Consider the following 23,972-nt stretch of genomic DNA (forward strand, 5'->3'; position numbering starts at 1 on the left):
AACATTCTCACTGTGTTGCCCAGGCTGGAGTGCAATGGTACAATCTCAGCTCACTGCAACCTCCACCTCCCAGGTTCAAGCAATTCTCCTGCCTCAGCCTCCCGAGTAGCTTGGACTACAGGTGCCCCCCACACTGGCTAATTTTTTTTTTTTGTATTTTTATTAGAGATGGCGTTTCACCATGTTGGCCAGGCTGGTCTCAAACTCCTAGACTCAAGTGATCTGCCCGCCTCAGCCTCCCAAAGAGTACTTTTTAAAGAATAGTGTAGCCATTTTATTTTAAAATGTCAATATTTAGAAGTTACGTTTTTGCCGCTACCTACAACTTATGACAAAAACATTTTATCAGTTTCATGTATAAAATGGGAAAGAAAGGTCTTGTATTTCAAAATCATTTCACGGGGTAATCAAAAAAGTCTGAAGAGCACTGGTCTGGAAAGCAGGTGGCCATGTGGGTCTCCGTCTCTATTGGACTGTTGTGATCCACTCTGCGGGCACAGGGGAGGGAGACCCTAGAACCCCATCCCAGACATCAGGGGCCTTGTGGCAAAACCGTCTGTTTGTTGGGGAGATTTGCACTGGTCTCTGAATGCACAAGTGTGATGTTAGACCCTATGCGGTTTCCGTCTTCTCGTTCTCATTTGGTGTTAGGTAACTCAGAACTGACTGTAGTTTTGCCATAATCTAAATCTTCAGGCTTTTTTTCCTGCTTTTTATTTGAGCCATTTATTACTTTCCTTGAAAGGGAATGAATTGATACTACAATTTTAAATTTTTTTTGAGGATTTGGAGTGGGTTTTTTTTCTTTTTTCTTTTTGAGACGGAGTCTTGTTCTGTCGCCAGGCTGGAGTGCAGTGGTGCGGTCTCAGCTCACTGCAATCTCCGCCTTCTGGATCCAAGTGATTCCCCTGCCTCAGCCTCCCGAGTAGCTGGGACTACAAGCACGTGCCACCATGCCCGGCTAATTTTTTTTTTTATATTTTAGTAGAGATAGGGTTTCGCCCTGTTGGCCAGGATAGTCTCAATCTCCTGACCTCATGGTCCGCCCACCCTGGCCTCCCAAAGTGCTGGGATTACAAGCGTGAGCCAATGCGCCTGGCCCGGAATGGGATTTCCAAAGGCTGCAAAATGTCCTAACTGGAATTTTCACCGTAGATCTGAGAAGATACTTAGTCTGCACTGTGGCTGTTGAAAACATTTGTAAAACACAAATTAATGTATTCTTACTTTTGTTATGATAGCCTTTCAAATGATCATTCTTAAAAATTCTTTTATGAAAAATTCAAATACACAAAAATGGAACGAATAGCATGATGTACCCCCATATACCTGTCACTCAGCTTCAGTAGTTATTACTTTTTAAAAAATCTACTACCACCCATTCCACTGATTCCCCAGTCTCCTCCCTAGATGCAGCTACTGCTACCAGTGTCTGCTGATCTCTTCCAGATAGAGCCTATATTATGTATATATCAGTTGTAGGGAAAATTGGCTGCCTCCTGAGGCTGCTTGCACAGTGATGTCTCTTTCTCATTATTTTAAAGGTTCATGTTTCTAAATATTACATAGTTAATGTGTGGGTGGAATTATTTTTGATAAAAATATTTTCCATTTAGCAATAAACAGTATTTTTTTAAGAGAAGACAGAGAACAAGGAGGCTAAGACTTCATGCCAGTCCTGGGCCAGGACCCGTGCTGGGCTGTCCTGAACCCATCTGACAGGCGTGGTGGTGGCAGTGTTTTATGGACTCCTTTAGCATTTAATTCACCTTAACATACTGATAGATCAGAGGTAGAATTTGAGCTTTTAATTTAGTTTTGTACATCAGAATTATATATTGGTTTTAAAATCATGCAAATGGATAATTAGAAAAATATCCCATCACCAATCAGAATATTATTTATAAAGATGTGTATACAAATTACAGTATAGTAATTTTTTTTTTTTTTTTTTATGAGACAGAGTTTCGCTCTTGTTGCCCAGGCTGGAGTGCAATGGCGTGATCTTGGCTCACTGAAACCTCTACCTCCTAAGTTCAAGCAATTTTCCTGCCTCAGCTTCCCAGGTAGCTGGGATTACAGGCACCTGCCTCCATGCCCAGCTAATTCTTTTGTATTTTTAGTATAGAGACAGGGTTTCACTATGTTGGCCAGGCGGGTCTCGAACTCCTGACTCAGGCGATCTGCTTGTCTTAGCCTCCCAAAGTACTGGGATTACAGGTATGAGCCACTGTGCCCAGCCCAGTATAGTAATTTTTAATGTAATATTACATGTAGAAAAAATCCAAATAGCACCAAAGAGTACATAGCAAAAAGTAAATCCTCCTTTTTTTTTTTTTTAAATCTACTATCACCAGTCTACTGACTCCCCAGTCTCCTCCCTAGATGCATCCACTACTACCAGTGTCTGCTAATCTCTTCCAGGTAGAGTCTATATTATGTGTATATCAGTTATAGAGAAAATTGGCCTCAATCTGAGGCTTTGTGCATAGTGATGTCTCTTTCACATTACCTGCCCTCTGGAACTTTCCCTCGTGGAAGCTGGTCCAGATTCTTTGCATTCTCCATAAATCTGTTTTTCGTTTGACGTTAACTGTAAATTTTTCTCTCTAGTCACATTGCCATAGTCTTAACAATATACAATTTGCCTCCTTTTCAGTCTGCTGTCTCGTCATTTTTCATTCTTCTTTTTCAAGTGTTCTTTCTGCTTTGAATTTGAGAGCTCCTAAATATATTCAATCTTACTTCCTTTTCTCTTGACTCAGTTTCTACTTTGGTGATCTCGCTGCTTTGCTTAAGCCCTAACCAGTCGCCTCCTCCACAAGCCCATGCAGATTCTTTTATTTGTTAATCTAAAATGCAGCTTCCAGAATGTTTTCTGTTTATTTTCTGCCTTAGGCAACAGAGCTGTAGAGCTGTGGTCAGCGGGAATGCGGATGGCATGCCACAGTAGCTGCAGTGACAAGAAACTTGAGCTTCTTCCTTTTTCATGGCTGTCCGTGGTTTAGCTGTTCTTTATGACTTGTCTACACTGATACTAATCTCCCACCGGCACCTCTTCCATGAAGAGCAAAAACTTTTGTCCTGTCCAACTTTATGCTAGCTTCAGAGTGGTGATGTGTGGACTTAATGAACAAACAGGTACTTGCTGAGTAAGTGCTATGGGTATGTTTAAAATTTTTGTCAAAATGCCTTTTCCTTTGTTGCAGAATTTCTTTTGATCTCTGCTTAATTTTTGATAGGCAAGTGTTTATTTACATGGTGGAAATTGAGATTGCCAACTATCTTTATAAATAGTTAACTTCATTCATTATCTCTGAACACAGTTAACTGATCTTGTCTATTTAACAGTCATGAAGTTGACACCAAGCTTCAGGTGTTTATTGTCCAGGTTCAAGAGGATGGGAGCTCATGGCTGAAACAATTTCTAATCAAGAAAGCACTAAAGACCACAAGACCAGCTCTGTAGTTTAAGAAGGGACTAGTCTATGACCTTCGAAACTGTTAACCTGTTTTAAATTTTGTGGTGCATGGAAAAAATCAAAGGGGAGGGAGGAGTATACCAATTGTGTTTTTTTCCAAAACCAGTTCAGCAGTTATTTACCTTTCAGGCAATTAACATAATTACCATTATGCTAAAAAGTAATTTTGGAAAGTTCTGCCCTGAGCTCTTATGACTCCACCGGGACAGTTTTAGTTGGGACTTATCTTTTTGATGGAAGCTTAATTGCAATTTTGGCTTTGTGCACACAAACAGAAGCAGCTAATTGTTTAGGCAAATAGCAGATTAATTTAAATATGCATCCCTAATAAAACAAAAATGGTATCCATTATGGTCCTTGTTCCCATGACGAAGAATATAAATATTCTGTGCAAGTACCATTAGACGGAGGTCTTAAGGATTGTCGACATTATATCACAGTGGTAGCACTTTCCAGATATCGAGTAATCTTTACAAAAGCTAACATAAATCAGTTTAAACTCATTTAGATCCCATTTCCACTATGTGCAGTTTCATTACCACACTCTGGCTGGCCTCCTTAGGGAGGTGGGAGGGGCCTGCTGCAAACTGGCATGGGTGCCCATCCACAGCTGCTGAGCAGGCTTTATGTCTCCTCGAAAGACTAGCCATCGTTACTCATGTCATCGTTAATGACTGTTCCTAGCCTAGGCTGAGCTCGGAGTTCCTTCGGCCTGGCTGCTGCTTGTCAAGGTGGAGGGTCCTGAGCCCAGGGAGCAGGTGGGACTGCCAGGCCCTGCCCCTTCTCCTTATTGGGCCAGTGGCCCTCATGGATGTTTGAAGAGACGACCCAGTTTCATCTTTTGTCTGCATCCTTTTCCTGTTTGTTATGAGTGAAACAGTATTGCGATCCCAGCACTACTCAGAATTCATCATCTTTTATCCAGCTATTGAGGTTTGGTCAGGAAGGAAGAAAAACACTTGCTCTGTTTCTCTGGTGTGGGGCCAAATGGGGGCTATAAACTCCGGCCTTCAGGATGATGCCTGGTGCAGGGAATGGTAAAAAAAGACTTGCTTCTTACGCCACCTCTAAGAAACCAAATAGAACCTCCCTTTGTGTTTGCTGAGATTTTTTCCTCTTGTTTTACCTTGACCTGCTGTGCAGGAGAGATGTTGTAGAGGCCTTGGTGGGGTGTCTCCTTGCCCTGAGGTCCCTGCCCAGGCCCTCTCCAGGTGGGCAAGTTCATAGTATTTGAGTTAGTCTTTTGGCCTCAGCTGACTGGCTGAGGGATGGGGCTCCGGTCCTGGGGGAGCTGATTCATGGACTGGGATGGGCTGGCTGGGACTCAGACTTTGTTGCATGCTTGGAGTAGAAGATCTCCTGGAATGGAGACAGCCACCTTTCTCCATGTACCCAGGGCTGAGAGAAAGCTGGTTTCTGAGGAGAAGAATGAAATAGAATTGCAGAGAGAAGCAGAGATAAGATCTTTGGTGCACACAAGATACATACACTGTCTTGGTTCTGCCTGTCTTCCTACTTCCTGGTTCTGATCCCCTATCATCTCCAGCTGTACTTCCTGCCCTTGGGCTCCATGAAATAGCTTCATTCCTTTCCAGCCAGTTTCCTTTTTGTGTTTAAGCCAGTTTCAGTGGGTGTCTGTTTCTCACAACCAAATGTTCCATTGCTGAAACCTGTGACAAGCATTCAGCAAACCTTTATTGATGTTCAGCCACATCCAGCACTCTGAATTCCCTACCGTAAGGCATATAGAGGGAAGAGGACACAGTCTTGCCACTTCACAAGTCCACACAGTGTCAGGAACCAAATCCACTTCATTGCTACGTCAGCAGTATGACTAAACTTGACCTTTCAAATGAATTTACATCAGATAAAAGTACCTATTTGAAAAGTGAACTTCCTTGGCTCTGACAGTCATTGACTACTTCTTCCTTAGTGGTTATGCAATAGCTGTGGACCTGGTTCAAGTTAAAACATCTGGAGAAGTTAGCTGCTTCTTTCTGGGGCCTTAAAATAGTGTGACAGCATGACCAGAAGTTAAGCTTGTTCATTGCTCCTTTGTGCTTTGTGTATATCTCTCTGTGATATTGTGTTTTATTTTACATTTTAGTTATTAAATATTTGTTTCTCTCCAGTGTGTGTTTTGTAAGAATAGGTATCATATTCTTTCAATTCTTCATGTCACTAAAATGTTGGCTCCATCAGTCAGGGACTTTTTTCTTGTTTTATTTTGTCTTATTCACTATGATATCCCCAGTACCTAGAATAGCGCCTTGGTACAAAACAGGGAGCTCCATAACTACCTGTTGAATGTATCATTGCATTGATTCCTTTTTGGCTAAATGTTGGCTAACATGGATGATAATCAGCTATAATATTATAGAGCATTCTTATAATTCAGTTATTCACTTCTCAAGTCCTTGCAGTTTTGAGATTATAAAAATAGTCATGGTATAACTGTAGTAACTGATAAAGTGACCATTTATAAAATTAGCTTTCACTCAAACATCCCTCCCTGTTAGCTTCTGTATCTATTCCTGACCACTCTGCCCATATGCTTTTGGGGCAGATATCCAACAATACAGTTCAAAGTGACATTGCAAGCCTTGTACAAACTGCAGGACTTTGTGATGTTGAAAGTGACAGTGAAAGAGCTAGAAGTGGTAATTACATGGATAACTGGAAATGGCTTTTTTTCTTATTTAAATATCTTTAAAAAATAATTGCCTGTTTATGCAAAAGTAATAACAATGTATGCAAGGTTTACAAAATGTACAAATAAAAAGTTTGTAACATATGTAAAAATAAAAAGTATGACAATAATAGCACAAAGGCTAGAAGGGAAGAAATGGAAGTATGTTACTGTCAAGTTTTGTTTGTTTGTTTTTTTAAATTAAGATAGAGTCTTACTCCGTCTCCGTCACCGTCACCGAGGCTGGAGTGCAGTGGCAAGATCTCAGCTCACTGTAGCCTCCACCTTGCAGGTTAAAGTGATTCTCATGTCTCAACGTCCTGTGTAGCTGGGATTACAGGTGCCCGGCACCATACCTGGCTAATTTTTGTATTTTTAATAGAGATTGGGCTTCATCATGTTGGCCAGACTAGTTATGAAATCCTGATCTCAAGTGATCTGCCCACTTCAGCTTCCCAAAGTGCTGGGATTACCGGCCTGACCTACTACACCCTACCTAAAGTTCTTATGTAACATGTGAAGTGATACAGTATTACTTGCAGGTAGACTGATAAGTTAAATACTTACGTTAAAATCAAAAAGCAACCTCTAAAACAACGTAACAAAGAGTTTTGGCTGACAAGCCAACAAAGGAATTAAAATGGAATAAACACATTCAGTTATCACAAATAATCCAAAAAATAAAAAAGGCAATGAAAGAGGAGAAAAGGGAGCAAAGAACAGATGGGATGAATTTTAAAAATTAGCAAAATGAGAGATTAAACCCAACCTTATCAATAATAACAGTAAATATAAATCATCTAAACACCCCAATTAAAAACAAGACCAACTATAAGCTGTCTACAGAAACCCTGCAGAAAAGGCATCTCTCCTAAATATATAAAGACACAAGCGAAAAGATGGGAGAAATCCTGCATGCTAACACTAATCGAAAGAAAGCTGGAGTGGCCATGTCACTCTCAACGTGGATTTCAGAGCAAAGATGATAGTAACCAGGGACACGGAGGGACTTTGCCTGTGATAAAGAATCAACTCATCAAGAGGACATAACAATCCTAAATGTTTTTGCAGCTAAAAATGATGTTTGAAGGCCTGTGCAAGTGATAGCCCCACTGACAAGTGAGGATCTGACCAAGTGCAACATTTTATAATTGAAGTAGAGGAAACTGAAAAAGATAATGATACAACAGGCTTTCAGGAGAGAAAGATTTGACCATTAAATTGATGGAACCCTGGAATTTTTTTTTTCCCCCAAAACTCAGAATGGCTCTGTGCAACTCAACCTTGTGGCGAAGGGCATTTTATTGCATAAAGTTCTGTTGGAAAAATGATGCCAGCAAAACCAATACTTGATTAATAATGAAAAATGTGTTTATAGATAAACTCCATGTGTGCTTAGAGTGAGCTGTGGTTAAATAGCTTCCACGCTTGGCAGCACCCAGGGTGAGTTTGATGGTGTACGTCACTCACTGAGCTCATAGTTATTTTATGCACTTACCAATGCAGCCGCTCATCCTGCACTTTTCTAGCTAAATTCTAGCGCAACTTCATGACATACCAAGTGGCTTTGGACCAAGCTGTTTAACCACTCGGTGCTTCTGTTTCTTTTCCGGGAGAGGCGTAAAATGGTGCTCCTCCCAAGACGGAAGTGAATGCTCAGTGAGAGGAGACACGTGCGTCTCCGAAGACACAGAAGCTCTATGCAAATAGCAGTTTTTATTTCTCTTTACTGTTGGGATGTCTCAAAACAAATGCAAACAAATGCCGTGCAAAATGTTTGAAGGAAGCCCATGTCAAGACCAGACACCTTGGAGAGTCTGTCTCCTATCTGATCTGTAGAGGCATTGGCACTTTCTGCATCATAGTTTTCTCTTCTGAGTCAGAATGGAAAAAAGTTACCCAAACACATGCCAGGGGAATGTGTTGTGGAACCTTTTGTGATCTGCTTATCCCCCAAGTTGATCATGATTCTGAAGAGAGTACACTGTTTCAGATGCAAAGCAACAGTTAGCTTGAAAAGGCTCTGCTTTTGTTTATGATTGCTTACTTAGTCTACTGACAGTTTGAAAGTCTGGCAAAGCAGCCCAAATGTATTGTTTTCTTCCAGTTCTCTATATTTATTTAGTGCTGAATGATCCTTTGTAGTAAGATCCTAAACTCAAAGCATTTACAGTTTAAAGACAAAGTAGGAGGCAAGAAAAAAGAAAGATAGGAAGACACTGCCAAGAGAAGGAAAGCAAAAAGCTTGGTCTGTTCGAGATAATAGGAAGTTATAGGAAATAGGACTAGATTTACAGATGAGAAATAGAGGGGAAATTAGCATTATTGGTAGATTAAATATGTTTTATACCACAGCAGGAACTATAGACTGCATAGAAATACAGGAATGGTCCATCTTCAGCGCTTTGTGTGGCTGGTCTCCTTTCATCTGCCCCACAGTCCTATGCAGTAGGTAATGTTATCTTCAACTTGACAGAAAGGCAAAGAGGCTCAGAGCTGTTAATCAGCTTCCCTAAGTCCTTCAGCTAACAAGTGCTGGGGCTGGATTTGAACTCAAATAGCCACAGATTGTGTTGTCTCCACACATTTATTTCTCGGTGAATGAATTGGAATTGGACCAGGGCATTAACCAGCCTAATGCAGAAAGTTATTATTTTCTTGGGTAACTCTTTGAGGGGGAGGAAATAGTTTTGTAGATGGGAATGATAAAAAGAAAGTATTTGTGAGGAAAGAAGAATCAATGACATGCTAAGTACAGAAAAGTTTATCTGAATGATAGAAAAGCATAAGCTCCCGTAGACCACTGGCCCTAATCTCGAGTGGACGTCACCAGAGTTGCTGGTGCCTGACAGTCTGCATTTCTAATAAGTCGCCGTGTGGTATCGATGCTACCAGTCTGCAAACCACCCTGGAGAAAGGTGGTGACATGGCCAGTGTGCAAAAGAGGAATTAATCTGGGTAGCAGCATTCGAGGTGCTGGGAGAAGGGTGGAAAATCGGCATTTTTGACAAGTGTGGGATATGGAAGCACATGTTTTAGAACTGTGTAAAATAAAGCACTGTGGCTAACAGAGGCTATAGGAGAATGGGGGTGACGAAGGATGTAAAATACAGGTTGAGCATCCCTATTCCAAAAATCCAAAATGCTTTGAAACTTTTGAAGCACTGACATGATACTACATGTGGAAAATTTCACACCTTACTTCATGTGATGGGTTTGTAGCCAAAACACAGCCGAAACTTTGCTTCGTGCACAGATTTATGTAAAATATTGTATAGACCAGGTACGTTGGCTCACGTGTGTAATTCCAACACAATGCAGTATTGGAGGCAGAGGCAGGAGGATTGCTTGACTCCAGTAGTTTAAAAAAGAAAAAAAAAAAACAACCCAGCCTGGGCAACATAGTGAGATCCTGTCTCTACAAAGACTTAAAAATTAGCCAGGCATGGTGGCATGCACCTACAGTCCTGTCTATTTGGGAGGCTGAAGCAGGAGGATCACTTAGGCCCAGCAGTTCAAGAATGCAGTGAGCTGTGATAGCACCACTGCACTCCAGCCTGGGCGACAGAGTGAGACACTGTTTCTAACAAAAAGTAAAATAAAATGTTGTATAAAATTACCTTCAGGCCATGTGCATCAGGTGTATATGAAACATATTTAAATGATTTCATGTTTAGAACTGGGTCTCATTTCTAAGGTATCTCTTTTAAAAAATTTTCCTTTATATTGCATGTTTTAAAAATAATTGAACATATTAAACAAATGTAAACTTGTTTCCTGCATTGTTTCTTGCTGCACAGGGTTTCTCAATATTTGGGATTTAAGAACTGGAAGGTACCCTGTTCATCGTTTTGAGCACGATGCAAGAATACAGGCACTAGCCCTCAGCCAGGACGATGCAGCTGTGGCCACGGCTTCTGCTTTTGACATCGTGATGTTATTCCCCAATGAGGAGGGGTACTGGCAGATAGCTGCGGAATTTGAAGTTCCAAAACTGGTGAGCTTTTTAGTCTGGTCATTTTATCTTCTATTCTTAGAATCTCTGGGTCTAATATAAGCACGTACTAATGGTGTTGGCAAACTCGCATTCACTCAGAGCTTCCTATGGGCCTTACATCTATAAATCTAACTACAGCCTTACGAAGTGCGTAGTAGCATTTTCCCCTTTTGCCGAGAAGCCACTTGAGGCTTAGAGCAGTGAACTGACTTGCCCCAGGTCTCAGAGCTAAGAAGTTGTGATGCAAACCTCAGGACTGACTTCAGGGCCAGAGCTGCTCATCACTGGTTCCTTGGCCTTCTTCAGACTAACACTGTGGAATCTCACCCTTGGGAATCGAAGATCACTTTCTGACCTAATACATACGTGGGAATGAGTTCAGTGGTGTTATTCCAGTCCATATGGAAAGAAGGTTTCCATTCCTACACTTTCTTCATCCCAAGACTATCTTGCCTGAAGTTAAAAGTAACTTGAGTGAAGATAGATTCAAGTCGGTGTTAATTGGGTAGCCATGTTCCAGGATGTCAGGTGTGAAGCTCAGCCAGCCTTAAGAATTCTTTATGTCGAGCTTATTTCTGAGTTCAGTTGTACAGGAACCTCTGTATTTGTAGATTTGGTGCTAGAAGGAAGTGCTCGAATCTGTCTCTTCTGAGTTTGGATTTAATTTAAACAAACTTGATTTTGGCACTGGTAGGGAAGTGAGCAGAAAAGCCAGCACTGAGTGATGAATTGATGGCCTGACCTGGAACCAATCCCATTCCTCCCTATTATTTCCCTGGTGGAAATCTTCTTAGACTAGAATTAAACTTAAAAATCCATGGCATCACCACTTCACCTCTATGAGCCTCTGCAGTTTGGATATAGTGCTCCCCAAAACGGCCTGATGCTGTCATGTCATCTGGGTTTCATTAGAAAAAAAAAAAATGTGAAAGTATATTTCTGTTCTTAAAACTTCCATAGTGCTTACTATTACAGCCCCCAGCAAATAGGACCACCACTGTCAATCTGAGTCTCATGGTCTGTCAGAAAGCCAGCGTGGAGATACAGTTAAAGGGCTAGATGGAGGATGTCAGCTTTAGGAAAATAAGAAATGATTTGGGGGCATGAGAGGAAGCAAGCAGCCATGGTTTGAGGTGTGTTTTATGCATGTTTTAGGAATTATTTTTCACTTTGGGTGGAGGGTTGCCACAAAATGCTCTGAATATCCTTGGAAAAGTCACCCCTGGCCCGAAGAGCTGAGCTAGTGTTGTCCCTTCCATACATGCCCCTGGATGGCAGTGTTAAATGTTCCCAGGTCTGTGATATTAGCCTCGAGCAGCTGTCCTTCTTGGTGGACCAGCGGCTTGCGAAGCCGGCCCGAGGATTAGCAGAGTCCCCCAGATGCTGATGCTCCCTCAGGCTCTTCTGGATGGTATTCCGGAGGCCAGCTTTGAACTCCTTGGCATGCGATCAGGGCAGCGCTGTCCTTTCACACTGTGGATTTTCATAATTACACAGTGTGGCTCACCTTCCACGTGTCCTCTTGTGATTTACTCACGGAGGCGACATTGTGTTGTGAACGGCATCATGGAGAAATTGGCCGCCTGTGGATGGACAGAATCAAATTATTCTTGAAAAGTACATTTCAGACTCATGCACATTAGAGAAAGTGCTGGTGGTGACACAGTCAGGACTGGGGAGGGGGATGGGTAGAAAAACGTGTGTACGTAGAGCCCTTCCTACCCTCTGGTGGCCAGGTGGACCCTGATGACATTGAAACCAGGAGAGAGCAGATAACTTGGATATTTTTAACCTTTTGGCCACACATTTTGGCACAAATGTTAAAATATTCTTTTTTTTGAGAATTTGGAACTGAGTGAATTTTATTTTATTTATTCTTGTAAAAAAAAAAAAAATCCCAACCTTTTATTTTTTGAATTGCTATTACATCCTCATGGTTCAGGATTTAAAAGACACAGTAAAGTTGACGGTGGGAAATCTCCCCATCCCACAATCCACTGCCCTCCTTGAAGGCAGCCGTTGTTAGAAGATTTATGGATGTATGAGTCAAGCACATGGTCTGCTTTCTCCGCCCTGCCTTGTACACTCGTCAGCAGGTGGGCTGCCTTACTCATCTTGCTGCTCATCCCATTTGTTTCGTTTTATAAAGAATGTTTTCCTGCTTCCCTCTAGGACTGCATGGTGTTCCAGTGTATAGATACACTAAGTTATTTAATTAGTCCCTTAGTAATGGGTGTTTCACTTTTTCTAGTTTTTAGCTAAGACACAATTGTATTACAGTTCATGAATAACCTTGTACATAATCATTTTTTATATGTGTGAGTTTATTTGTAAGTAACTTCTAAAAGTGGTGTCCTGGCTCAGAGTGCATGCATACTTGACATTTTGATAAGAGTTTCCAAAGTTCCCTTGATGGAAATTGGACAAGATTATGTCCCCACCAGCAGTAAGTGGGATCCAGAAACATGATTTTCCCCTTTTTCACTTCCAGCCCAGGGCGTTAGCCGATTTCTTGATCTTTACGGAGATGAAAGTGGAAGCATCATATTTCAATGAATTTTCATTGTGTATTTTCTCTTTTTGGGGGTGTCTTGTGATTCTCTTACACTGAGCATCTTTCCAGTTGTGTAAGAGCTGTTTGTGTTTCATTTCCTGTGAGCGTTTCCTTTGCCCATCTTTTTCTGTTGGGTTGCTGGTCTTCTCATTGATGTGTAAGAGGAACTGCATATTTTTGACCAAGTCAGGATGAATTTGTACGACTAAACAACTCTTACCTTTTGCCAGGTTCAGCACCTTGAAATAGTTCCAGAAGCCAGAAGGTACCCCGTGGCAATAGCCGCTGCTGGAGACCTGATGTACCTGCTTAAAGCCGAAGACTCCGCCAGAACCCTCCTTTACGCCCACGGCCCGCCTGTCACATGTCTAGATGTCTCGGCCAACCAAGTTGCTTTTGGTGTACAGGGTCTGGGATGGGTGTACGAAGGAAGCAAGGTACACAACTAGCAAAATGTATAATTAACAAAACACAGATTTATTTTTTAGAAGGAAATTGAAAAATTAAAGCTCTCTGATATTTTTCCAGATATGTTAGGGCAATATGTAAGCATGGTCAAAAAATTCAGAAACTTCAAAAGGATCACAGATGAAAAGCAATCATTTCCTTTCTCCCCTCTTCCCCCAGCTTCGCTGCATAGAAGAAACTATTAACAGTTTTTAGGTATCCATCTAGGAAAATTGAATGCATATATAGGTACATTTGTAGGCCAAGGACATATTGTTGTAGAGATGGGATCATAGTATACATACTGTTCTGAACCCAATCTTTTTCCTCAATAATATGCCTTGGAGAGAGTATTCCATGTCAGCTTTTACCAAGCTCTCCCTCCCTAGGATTCCGGCATATGCTACTAGTCCACAGCCTGTTTAGCCAGGCCTCTCACTGGCTAAACTTGCCAGTTTGCCCCTCACAGACTTTAGCTTGCTTTTACTGTTTTGGCTGCTGTAAGCAATGCTACAATGCATATTGCAACTTGCAGAAGTTCTGGTATAGATAGTGCATCTCCAGGATGTGTACTTGAGATAATGATGGGCACCGCCAAATTGCCGTTTCTAAAAAGGTGCATGAGGATTGACTTTCTTACCAACAGTGCACAAAAGTGCCTTCTGATATTCTTTGAGCCAGAAGCAGGGAGACAGGTTTTTATTGGAAATTCTTTGAGTGATGACTAAATTTTATCACTCCCTAGCATCTTGCTATCCTGACTGTAGGCCAAATACTTAGTATAAAAGCTGATTTATAGAACTCTCCCTACCAATGGGACCGGGGGGAGATAGAAAGTTTTCATTTCATTTTGTTTTTTTCCAATTTGCCTGCTCCCGACCCTTTCTGGCAGTTGGTGGGATTCCTGGGAAGGAACGTGTCTGGGCCAGCAGACCCCGTGTGACTGTTAGTAGGTTCCTTAACCCTCCTTCTACCTCAGTTTCCTCATTTGTAAAATGGAGTTCAGAATAGTGCCTGCTTCTTAGAGTTGTAGGATTAAATGAAGAGCTTGAGGCATGGTGCCTGGCACGTGAGTGCTAACGACCTGTTAGCTCCTGAGCCTCCTGTTATCTCTCACCGCCCATAGTGTGATTCCGGTGCCGGTACATGAGAGCTAATGACCTGTTAGCTCCTGAGCCTCTCGTTATTCCTACCACCCGTAGTTCGATTCCTGCCTCTGGTGGTGCCTATTTTTACATCTTATTTCCTCCACATATGTGACCTGTAAGGTCAAATCTCTTTTCTGTAGGTGTCATTGGCTTTGCAACCTAGCAAATTGTCAAGAATGGAAGCATGTTGGACCCCAATGATATATTCTTCATCCAGGAAGACAGATGAAGCAGTAGAAAATATGTGTGGCGCCCTGTAGTCTCACCACGAAAAGGCGCTCCCTTTGTGCTGCAAATTTTGTGTGCAGTTGGGTTGGGGCATCTCCGTTGTGTCCGAGCTGGAAGGTGTGTCATGATATAACTCCTCAGTTTTGTCTTCCTAGGAAGTGGGGAGGGAGCAGGAATTGGTTTCCTAAGGCAGTTTCCTTTCTCATGCTCTGAAAAAACTTTAATTTTCCCATCCCTGGTGAGCTCATTTGTTGAGAGAGGAGAGACTGTTTGCTTTCTAATTATCCATCTGGTATGCTTTCAAATTTTTGTTATCTCATTTATTTTTAGAGCTCTCAGTGTAGTGAGGTGATAGTTATAATCAGTACTAGTCTGGTTTAAATTTTTCATACTTTTTATAAATGTTTTATCTGGTAGGTTCTTTTTCTCTTTGACTTATCTGAATGGATTTATTCCTGTGGTGATACAGTTGTAAGGATACATTTGAGGAACTACTTAACGGGACAGTTTGGCCCAAGGCTCCTTCAGATACAGATATAAGGCAGTGGGGTTGTTTTGATTCCTCTCAAAATTTCCAACCCAACTGAAAGCATTAACTGTAAGAATCAGCTGATTAATACATTAATTTTGTGAAAATCCTTGATTAAAAATGTATAGTCCCTGGCCGGACATGGTGGCTCACACCTATAATCCCAGCATTTTGGGAGGCCAAGTCAGGAGGATGGCTTGCGTCTGGGAGTTTGAGACCAGCCTGGGCAACGTATCAAGACCCTGTCTCTACCAAAAGAAAAGAGAAAAGAAAAAGTATCGTTCCTCAAATGTCTCGTTAGCTGGTGTTCTCATTGGTGTTTTAAAATTAGGAGTGGAAATAAATTTGCTACAAGAATGTTTCTAAGTGTGTCTTTGGAGGCTGACAGTAGCATTTAGTCATCCAAATATTTTGTGAGCACAGCACCAGCCCTCCAAACACTCGTGTGGGTGAATGGCTGCTTGTTGGTAGTGCTGGTGGTGACTTTGTGTTGAGATGTTTCTCCAACAGGGATGCCACCCACTCAAAAGTTAAGAGGAACGCCAGGCTTCATCTGTGTAACTTTGCTTATTTTTACAGAGATGAGACTTTCCATCTGATTGTGCTTAATGGATTTTCTGCTTCCTCAGAAAAACTTGCATTTTTAAGAAAGATAATTGTCATATAACAGCTCTCTGTGAATTAAGTCATGTCATGGGTGACTCTGTGAGGTTTTAGTATCATCCTGCTGTGCCATAATGTGATGTCGTAATTTCCAAATAGCCTCACGTGCAAGGCTTGGTGTCACTCTGCTTGCGAATACCATGTTTTGGCCATGTCTGTGCTTCAGCCTGGTGGCAGCCTGTGTCCCAGCACGTTTTATTAGGCTGGTGTGAGACTATTAGCCGTGGAGTTTGCCTGGAGCTATGTCCACACGAAGGTTTGTGTCTGTGCCTCTGGCCTGTATATCTAGGATTCAGATGAAGGTTTTATGAGAGCAGAGTATTTGGTTTATATTTGTTTGTACCTGATACAAAACTGGGGTTTAGCTATAGTTCATTATTGATTAACTGTGTTAAAAGCAGAGAGTGAAGTCCAAATGTTGAAACTGACTTTGAGTCAGAAAGTCAAAGCTCCCTAACCTGTTGAAGTATTCCAGAGGCATTATTTGGTTTAGTTGGAGAATATTCTCACACCGTATGATGCCTGCATTAGCATGTTATAGGCATCTCAGCTGCATGAGCATGGAGTAGTAATGGCTCAAATCCACCCATTCCTATATCTGGCTAGCCAGCCCATTGTGTATTCATCACAAATACTGAGCACCAGTAGTGTTCCTGGCATTGGGATGTTAAAACAGCATTACACACAGATTTCAGCAAACTGGTGCTTGTCAAGGAACCTAGCTCTGTTAATAAACATAGTTTTCTAAGGAAACAAAGCTGAGTAATTTAGCAAAAGCTTATCTATTTAATCTTTAAAAAAAAAAAAAAAAAAAAAGCCTTCAAATGTAGCTGGCTGATCAGTCACCTCCAGCTCAGGTAGGAAGGGATCAGTCAGTGCCCGGCAACATCATGATTTGCCTGTGGCACAGGGGCTCCCAGACTTGGGTTTCAGACATCAGAGTTAGGGGCCACACCTGGGTTTGCCAGTGGTGTTTTGGGCCACATAAAGACATAGAAAAAAATGGCAAATATGTATTTTTGCCCATTTTTGGAAGATCAGATAATTAAAATCTTTTTATTTCAGTAGCTTTAGTGGGGTAGAAATGGTTTTTGGTTACATGGATGAACTGTGTAGTGGTGAAGCTTGGGCTTTTAGTATACCTGTCACCTGAATAGTACACATTGCACCCAGTATCCTTCTGAGTCTCCAGTGTCCTCCAACACCATTCTATGCCTCTGTACACCCATAGCTTAGCTCCCACTTATAATTGAGAACATGCAGTATTTAGTTTTCCATTCTTAAATTGCTTCACTTAGGTTAATGGTCTCCAGTTCCAAGTTGCTACAATGGACATTATTTTATACCTTTTTATGGTTATTATTCCATGATATGTATGTGTGTGTGTGTGTGTGTGTATGTGTGTGTGTATGTATATACACACATATGTACATACATATGGATACGTATATATACACATATACATATATGTGTGTATATATATACATAAATCACATTTTCTGTATCCACTCATTGGTTGATGGGCACTGAGCTTGGTTCCATATCTTTGCAATTGTGATTTGTGCTGCAATAAACATATGAGTGCAGGTGTCTTTTTTATATAATGACTTGTTTTCCTTTGGGTAGATAACCAGTAGTAGGATTGCTCTATCGAACGGCAGATCTCCTTTTAGTTATCTGAGAAATCTCCATACTGTTTTCCATAGAGATTGTACTAATTTACATGCCTACCAGCAGTGTATAAGCATTCCCTTTTCACCACATCCACACTGTTGGGTTTGTTTGTTTGTTTGTTTGAGACAGAGTTGTGCCCTGTCACCTAGGCTGGAATGCAGTGGTGCGATATCAGCTCACTGCAACCTCTGCCACCTGGGTTCAAGAGATTCTCCTGCCTCAGCCTCCCAAGTAGCTGGGCTTACAGGCGCGTGCCACCACACCCAGCTAATTTTTATATTTTTAGTAGAAAAGGGGTTTCACCATGTTGGCCAGGCTGGTCTCAAACTCCTGACCTCATGATCTGCCTGCCTTGGCCTCCCAAAGTGCTGTAACTACAGGCATGAGCCACCTCACCTGGCCTGTTTTTTTTGACTTTTTAATAATGGCCTTTCTGGCTGGGATAAGGTGGCATCTCATTGTGGTTTTAATTTGCATTTCCCTGAAGATTAGTGATGTTGAGCATTGTCTCTTATGTTTGTTGGCAATTTGTATATATTCTTTTGAGAAATATCTGTTCATGTCATTTGCTCGCTTTTTAATGGGATTATTTGTTTTGGTGTTTTTTTTCCTGCTGATTTGTTTGAGTTCCTAGTATATTCTGGATATTAGTCCTTTGTTGGATATATAGTTTGCAAATATTTTCTCCTGTTGTGTGGATTGTCTGTTTACTCTGTTGATTATTTCTTTTGCTGTGCAGAAGCTTTTTAGTTTAATTAGGTGCCATTTATTTGTTTTTGTTACATTTGCTTTTGGGATTTTAGACATAAATTATTTGTCTAGGCCAGTGTCCAAAAGAGTCTTTCCTATGTTTTCTTCTAGAATTTTTATGGTTTCAAGTCTTAGATTTAAGTCTTTAATCTATCTTTGTTAATTTTTACATATGGAGAGAGATAGGTATCCCGTTTTATTTTTCTACATGTGGTTATCCAATTTTCCCAGTACTATTTACTGAATTGGGCGTCCCTTCGTTTGTGTATGTTTAAAAACAACCCTAAAATTCTTATGGAACCAAAAAGAGCCCAAATAGCCCAAGCAACCCTAAGAAAAAGGAACAAATCTAGAAGCATCCCATTACCTGACTTCAAATTATACTGCAAGGCTATAATAGTCAAAACAGCATGGTACTGGCATAAAAGTAGATACGTAGATCAGTGGAACAGAAAAGAGAACACAGATTTTTAAACATCTAAAGAAAAGTATTTTTTTATGGGGTAATGCATTCACCTAATTCAGGAATCAAAAGATAGGAACGAAGGGCGTGCGGTAGGAGGATTCCTTCCCACTTCCTCAAACCTGCCACCCAGTTCCTCTGTGTAGAGACAAACCAGTGTTGCCGGTTTCTTGTGCATTCTTCCTGAGACAGTTTATGCACTTTAATCAAATTGCCATACGTAGTCTCAACCCCCACGTAAAAAATGAAAATCGTAAAGTGCGACATTATTGTTCTGCAGCTTGCTTTTTCCTGCAACAGAATCTCTTGGAGATCATTTCTATGACATAACAAATAACTTTTTGGTGTTTTGCTTTTGATTTTTTACAACTTTATGATATACTTTGTGGATGTGCTTTAATTAATTTGCTAGCTCCCTATGGATGGATGACAAATTGCTTCTGGTGTTTTGCTATTGTAAACAACAGTTGGTCCACATGAATGTATTTGTAGGATCGGTTCCTTCAAGGAGACATGCGGGTCAGACGGACCTGTGCCTCCATAATTAAATAGACATTGCCCTCCACAGAAGTTGTACCTTGGGCAGTGGTGGATGGCAGGGCATCCCATTCCCCTAGTGGGTCTTTGACAGCTTTTCTCTGATAGGCTTTACAGAACGACTACAAAAAATGAGGCCGGGGGATATACAGAGATCTGACTGGTCCTGCCCTTCATTTAAATTATTTTTCAGCTCTCTGCTTTTAGAGTGAATGACTGGAACAGACAACTTCCCCTAGAATCAGTGCAGCATGACTGACAGCCGTGTGAGGCCGGTGTCATGGTGGAAAGACAGAGCTGCAGCATCCACTGATACACTCCCCTTCCGGGCTTATTCGGTGCCCATTTAAGGAAGAGCCCACAATTCTTTCAATCTGAGCTGCCCCTTTTCTATTCTGTAAAATGAGGACGGTTGAACACGTGACATTTGGGCTGCTGTCCTGAACCACATTTCTGGATTCTTTAAGCAACGTAGGTGGTTTAAACCTTTTGGCTATGGAGTTGTGTTGAGCCAATCCACTGGAGGATTCTGAGTTGCTGAGGGCATCTGAAATGGGCTGAGGAATCCATTGTTCTATCATTTCTTCTCTAAGCATTGCCCCAGAGTTCCTAACAGCTCTGCCTATTGTTGGCAGAAAGTACTGGGCAGGCAGCGTTTGGTCTGTTTTCATCAGTTCCTACGTCTTGCTGGGTAAGCTGTATGTAGGAAGAAGGGCTGCTTGAAGGTCTTTTACTCTTGGACAAAAATGGATTCTTAAGTTCTGATGTTGCATTCTTGGGTTCTCAGACTTCAGTGGCATACAGGACATCACAGATAGTCACTACTAAGTGGCATATGATTGTGAAAGAAAACAAATGTAAAAGTAATTACTCTGGCGTCATCTCTTGATGGTGCTGTGGTGCAAAAATCAGTGTGAACTGTTAATGTAGCCTTCGTGCCCAAGCAGCCCTTTGAAATTTGTTTTTATGTCTCATAGTTCTTGAATCTGTCAAAAATACTTTCATCTGTGAACACATATTTATGAGACCGTATAATCTTTATTAATTCTTTTGCTGCCTGAATTAAATTCTGCTCTCAGAGGTGGAGGGTTATAAGAGTGAATTGCCTTGTTTAAGAGCATGAGGTTGATGACGAACCTCAGGCCTCATAAAGGAAGAGAGAGATCCACTTAGGGCTCTTAGCATCATTCTGTGCATTTGGACATATTTCCTAATTTAGGTCTGAAGTACTTGGCATTTGATGGCAGATTGTATTAAGCAGCACACGGCGTGCATCCTAATCAGAGAGCTGTGAGTGAAGTAATCCAGGAGGCTGGAATGCGCGTGACAAGGACGCTTGCTTGGCGCTGCTGCCTCAGCTTACATCACGCTGGAAAATCATCGCTAACGTCTCTTATGATAATTATTCCCCATACAGAGACGTGAAGAGACTCTGGATTGGTTGCTTGCACTCATCACAAGTTGAAATATCTGTCTGGGAGAGCCTGTGGAATCAGAAATGCAGTGCACATAGATTGTGGCCACATTCTCCCATACCTCCAGCCGAACAGGAACTCTCTCTTTCCTTTTGTTCAAGATTCTAGTCCAGAGAAGGAAAAAAAAAAAAAAACTTGGTATTTTACAAGCAGGATGAAAATGAAATTAGAATTTTAAATTTAAAAAATTGAAAGTTCACAAAGGAAATGTCTAACTTCATTTTCATTTTTACCTGAAACCTTTAACATTTTTAATATTTATTTGCTTCATGGAGAAGTGTAGACAGATAACTGGTGAAGACCAGTTTTCTGGGCTATTGAGTGGTGCTGACTCCCAAAGGGTCCATAGTTGTCGTGAAGGTTGCCGTCATTGTTAACGAATGCTGATTGAACACATGCTATGTGATATCTGATTGGCACTGGAAACGTAGAGACGAGTCACATATCATATCTGCCTCGGGGATTACAGCCTTGTGGTCCTTCACAGTGACTTGGCAATGTAAAGGAGGCATGTTGAGATGGACACGCGATCATAAGAAGGCCTTATGACCTTAGGCACGATGAACTTGTTGAATTCCAGAGTGATGGAAAATCATATAGATAAATAAATGAGGAATGAACATTCAAAGGCATTTTGTACATGTTTAATATTAAAATGGTATCCATAGTTGATATTGTATTTAGATATGGTTAATAATAAATAATAAATGAAATTCTTCTCACTTGTTGTGAAGACCTTGAAGCACCTCCACAGAGCCCTAGAGTTTCTCAAGACAAGAGCGAGAAACCTCTGGCTTAGAGACCTTTGAGGACTGGACCATCTCTGATACTCTGTACAGCTGAGTGGGTTATTCTGTGAAGAGTGTCTATAGGAATATTGCTTCTTATTACAGAAGCCATCATCTTTAGGGTCTTTAGGGATCCCGGAAGTGATACAGAATGTAGATATAGGGAAAAGTTCCTTTCAGCTACAGTCAAGGTAGTAGCTGCATCACCACTGGAGACTGAGCAAGGGTTCTGGAGTCAGGTAAACCTTAGGCAAGTTACTTGCCTCGGCTTCCCCATGTGGATACTAGAGCTAATACCCAAGAAAGAGGTAATATGCTTTGTATGTGGCTGGTGCTCAGCACTTGTTAGGTTCCTCCTTCACCCCCATCCCCAGCAGCTTTAGGGTCAGGTTGGAGTTTTTCAGACAAAGTCAGGGAGAGAGCAGTCTAAGCAGAGGCAGCAGGGCCTGCAGAAGGGGGGTTCCAGTGGCTGGAAGCAGCACCAGGTATATTCAGGCCTGCAGTAGCACCGGGAGCCCTGCTGAAGCCATGCCTGTTGGGATAGCGGCCCATGCTTCTTCACAGGATTCACTTTCCCAAGAATTGTTTTGAAAGAATGCATTTGTAGTAGAATGGGACAGGTCAGTTTAGCTTCCACGCAGAACTAATGCAATAAGCTAATGTGAATGCTGTCACTTCATGTGAGAGCCTTCAGAATGGGAAGCCTTATTGGAGAGGGCTGGTACCAAGTTTTCAGTGTCTTTTGTCTTTATTCACACTTGCCTAGTTCCTGTATGCCACTAACATTTGTACCATTTTCTGATTTTTAAAGGAATTAGTCTTCTTGAGGCTCTGAGCAAGTTCACAGAACCATTTACATTAAAGAATATGATGTTCATTGCCTTTCTTCTCTTTTGGCTTTCAAATTAAGCTTAGAATGTTAGAGCCTGATTTTTCTTCCTGATGATTTATGTGGAATTTCCTTCCTGGTTTAACATCCCACACCCATGGAAGAGCATGAACTTAGAGCTAACTCTGTTTATTTCACCTTCACAGATGGGTAGGGCTTTGGTTTGTTTGTGCCAGATGAGCCTCGGCGTGAACACTGCCTGGGCATTGTTTGTGTTAAAAATCAGCTCGCTCTCCAGTTCATGGTGAGCTAAGGGAGCCGTATTGGAAATGTTTGCCTTTGTTCCAGAGGTGCAAACACTAGTGCTGCAGAAGAAGTTGTGTGCTTTCCCTTCGTGTCCAGACAGTTGAGACTGATGTTGGTTTGGGGCAGAGTAGGAGCAAGAGGGCACTCAGCAAATGGCCTATGTGAGTTGAATTTCTGAATGTTTAAAACATTTTACTGTTTCAAAATACACATCGCAGTTTAGACACTCAAAATATTACCAAGTAGAGAACTTTCTGTTTTTATTCAGCACATAGATGACTATGATTTATTAATTTCCTCCGCACTTCAGTCTTCTATAAGGCACTGGGTTAGAGAGTGGGTTTATAATTAACTTATCAATTATTGAGTTGCAGATGAATCCTTCTAATGGACGCAAAGTTACTCTTTAAAGCATTCCCTCAGTGTGTTATTAATTTACTGGGTAAATCCCCTTTGTAGAGAGGCAAAGGAAAACTCCTGCTCAGCCCACATCTGAGCGGTCACATTCCAAACTAAGGGACCTGGGGGGAGCCATGGGGCTGATGGTGCATTAACATGAGGAAGTGGATGTGTCCAGGGAGCCGCTCTACTGGACCTGGCTTCCAGCCTCAGCTTGCCGCTGCTGCAGGAGACCTGTGCCCGGGACATGGGATGACCGACAGGCCCCAAACTGAATTGCTCATACAGATTTCTTTGCAGGTGAGGCCATCTGGCGCAGGTAGCTTCTTTGCACTGTGCTGTTTCCTTGGGTTTTGAGCTTGTACTGTGATCTCATGATCACAGTAAGTTTTAAAGGTATGTTGAAAATGATATGAAAATGACACCCTGAGCGAATTTCCCCTCCCTGGTTTGCCCCTGCCCTTTCCTCACCTTTATACTCTTGTAGCACCTGCCCACTTGTCAGTGCCCCTCCTCACAGTCCACTTCAGGTTTTTTCAGAGCACTGGCTGCATGGCGAGGAGCATGGGCAAGGCCCTGGTGCCTGCCTTCAGCCTGGCCTTCTAGACTGTGGGGAGTTGGGCTCCATCTTAACTCCTAGCTCTCTAGTCCTGTGCTTCCAGAATGAGCCCCTTGCTCTAGTCAGGCCCCCAGCCAGGCTGGTGCCATCCTGAATGTGCCACATTCATTCCTGACTGGGGACTGGCACCAGCATCCCCTCTTTCTCTCCTGTCTTGCCATGTCCTTTGGGAAAAAGAGTCCCACTTACCAGAAGCAGCCTTACCAACTGTCTGCCTCTTATTGAGCATCAGAGCTCTGGTTCTGAGCTCATGTAGAACACGGGGTCTGCATCTCACGTTTTCATATCATCACTGCCCAGCACTACTGCTTCCCCAGATTAGCAGCAAGTGGGAAGCAGGAAGTAAACATTGATAGCTGAGTAACACTTGCCACTTTAATGGCTGAAGTTCTTCA

At 41.8% G+C, this 23,972-nt stretch overlaps 1 protein-coding gene across 1 annotated transcript in view; it reads left to right on the plus strand.

Annotated features, from left to right (window-relative positions):
• FBXW8 (F-box and WD repeat domain containing 8) overlaps positions 1-23,972 on the plus strand; it is a 123,548-nt gene that overhangs the window by 71,774 nt on the left and 27,802 nt on the right. The window contains exons 6-7 of the mRNA XM_017529535.2: positions 9,972-10,168; positions 12,953-13,159. Coding sequence (XP_017385024.1) covers positions 9,972-10,168; positions 12,953-13,159 — 404 coding nt within the window. The remainder of the gene's footprint in view (positions 1-9,971; positions 10,169-12,952; positions 13,160-23,972) is intronic.

Source organism: Cebus imitator, unplaced genomic scaffold (assembly GCF_001604975.1).
Source record: "Cebus imitator isolate Cc_AM_T3 unplaced genomic scaffold, Cebus_imitator-1.0 Scaffold59, whole genome shotgun sequence".
NCBI lineage: Eukaryota > Metazoa > Chordata > Mammalia > Primates > Cebidae > Cebus > Cebus imitator.